The sequence below is a fragment of the Merops nubicus genome, unplaced genomic scaffold (genome assembly GCF_000691845.1).
Source record: "Merops nubicus isolate BGI_N331 unplaced genomic scaffold, ASM69184v1 scaffold27645, whole genome shotgun sequence".
In the NCBI taxonomy this organism is placed as follows: domain Eukaryota; kingdom Metazoa; phylum Chordata; class Aves; order Coraciiformes; family Meropidae; genus Merops; species Merops nubicus.
Genome location: NW_008609348.1, coordinates 4,846 through 7,300, shown reverse-complemented (window position 1 = coordinate 7,300; position 2,455 = coordinate 4,846). Strand labels below are relative to the sequence as shown.

Genomic DNA, 2,455 nt, shown 5'->3' with positions numbered 1-2,455 from the left:
GCGCTGGCAGATGGGCCCGGGCGTTATCCCCGTCTGTGCCACCGCGGGGGTCCTCGAGCTCTGCTTCTCTTTCCAGAACCAGGAGATTGAGGAGCTGACCAAGATCTGCGACGAGCTGATAGCGAAGCTGGGGAAGTCAGACTGAGCCTCGCCGCCCCTCGCCCAGCGCTCGGCCCGCGGCCGCTTCCCGTGACGTCCAGGACATTGGCTACCCCCGGCAGAGCCGGCCCCACCCACCCGCCTCTGTGCCCCCAGGGCTCTGGGGCTGGGTTCCCCGCAGCCAGGCTGGACGTGCTGCCCCTCCCGGCCTGCACAGGTGCCACCCCTCCGCTGGGGACACGCCGGGCTCTGTCCCCCTCGGCCAGGCCGGGTCACGTTGTGCCCCTACGCTGTCACTTACTGTCCTCACATGCTCAGCTGCACGGGTCCCGGCAGGGGCACCTCCTGCCCCGGGACGTGGGTGATGCCAAGGCTGGAGCCACCAGCTCTTGCACTGGGGAAGGGGACCTGACACTTGGGCGCGTGGCTGGGGAGGCAGCGAAGGGGCTCAGGGACCCCAGGCACACACCACACGTGGTTTGGGGCCACCGGTGTGGATCCCCTGGATGGGAGCAGCCTCCCAGTAGATTGAGCAGTTTGGGGAGAAGTGGTGGTATTCGAGGGGCTGGTCCCTGCCTCTGGTACACGGGTGAAAGGCAGCACAGTGTGTCCTCATCCCTGGCCGTGCCAGCCTCGGAGGAGGGAGTCTGACATCTCTGCATTTGTGCACTTTATGAGCTCTCGGGCTCTCTGCTCACTTCTTCCAGCCGGGCACAGTCCTGTCACACGTCTTGTTCCCCTAGGATCACAGATATGGCCACTTAACCAGTAGTAATTTAAGTCCTCTCAAAGGAGAGCCCAGCCTAGGGGAGGGCAGGAGGCTTCTGCACCAAGAGGTTTTTGAAAAATGAGGGAAATGTTGGTTCTGGAGAGCTGGGATTTGTCCATCTGTCCTCCCTATGCCCACCCTGCCCGCAGCCCTGGCACCTCCTGAGGCTTGTGAATGTGGGGTTTGTAGCCCACTTTAAAATGCACAAAGCCAAGGTGCTTGCTGTTGGCTCCCCACGCTGCAGTGAGGTTGGTTCACCTGCTTTGGGTGTTGCAGGAGTGAGGAAGCAAACCCTGAACTGCTTCCCAGTTCTGCTGACTTGAGGCTCTTTTCCCCACTCAGTACGGAAAGGCGAGGAGTGGGGGAGTGCAATACTGCCCTGGGGCTTGTGCTGCTGTCAAAAGTGCCCTTACAGCACTGAATATTAAGAGATCCAAACAAAAGGCAGCCTACACAGGCAAAGGCAGATCCAGACAGCAGTAAAATACACTTTGAAATCTGTCTGGATGCAGCCCAACATCTGAGTTTCCACGCGGGCAGGATGCCCGTTCCCTTTCAGAGGTGTTTACTTCTCTGGACACACCAAGTTCCAGCAGAGATGCTGAGGTTGCCTTTGTGCTGTGCTGGGAACCGGGGGCGGTCTCTGGTGATAGAATCTGGTGTTGGAATGCGTGTGTAGGTGCCGTGTGTGCCCTCCTGGTAACGCCCCTGCACGAGCCACCCGTGCCTGCTGAGTTTTGCCACTGTGTAGTGCCACCTTTGCCTGGCTGCGGTGCCCTGGGCGCAGGGCTGGGTGCCCGTGGGTGCCCGTGGGTGTGGGTGTTCACGGGTGTGCCACTCGGGGTCGGGGCAGAACCACCCCACCCTGCTGAAGGCAGACAGATGGGATCAGGCAATAGCTGCGGTGGTGGAGGGTTCTCTACTGTCTCCTGAAGAGGTGGCTGGAAGGCATCAGATGAGGGAAATATTTGCTGTATGGACTCTTTCCTACCCAGCCTATTGAAGAGTTTTGCAAACCTTTTTGCTGCTACCTTTTTGTAACAGAATCGAGCTGTTTTCCTTCTATTTTCTAGTTCTCTGTGTTGAGCATGCAGTGCAAACATCTGTTTAAATCAGAGCCATACACTTGATATATATTTTGTTAGTTATATTATGTATAGAGAGAATTTATTATACATTTAAGCAGACAAAGACACCATCAGCCTGCCATAGCACGCAGAGTCCAGCCTGTTTGCCATGCTCCCAGTTATCCCAGTTATCCCAGGATGGTGGGGGAGCTGGTGGCTGATGCTGCTCAGAGCTGTGCAGCTGCATGCAGAGTGGTCACCCCTTTGCACAGCTGAGAGAAAGGAAAAAGCTTTTTTTCTCCTCTTTTTTTTCTTTTTCTTTTTCCTCTGTCCTCCCCACATGTCCCTCTAATGAGCTGGTAGAAATGCCCCTGTCAGATGATCTACAAAGACTATTTCTGTTTGGGGAGTTGAGTGCCAGCCCCAGCCCACTGGAGCTGATTCCCCTTCCCTCCATTTCACCAGCATTTGGGGTTTCACAGACTCTAGCATCACTCTCACGTGTCCTATTCCAACACAG

At 56.7% G+C, this 2,455-nt stretch overlaps 1 protein-coding gene across 1 annotated transcript in view; it reads left to right on the top strand.

Annotated features, from left to right (window-relative positions):
* LOC103773217 (transforming acidic coiled-coil-containing protein 1-like) overlaps positions 1-145 on the top strand; it is a gene marked incomplete at its 5' end in the record, with an annotated part of 2,193 nt that extends 2,048 nt beyond the window's left edge. Inside the window, one exon of the mRNA XM_008940577.1 lies at positions 77-145. Within this exon, the coding sequence (XP_008938825.1) occupies positions 77-145 (69 nt within the window). The remainder of the gene's footprint in view (positions 1-76) is intronic.
* Positions 146-2,455: the final 2,310 nt, after the last annotated feature.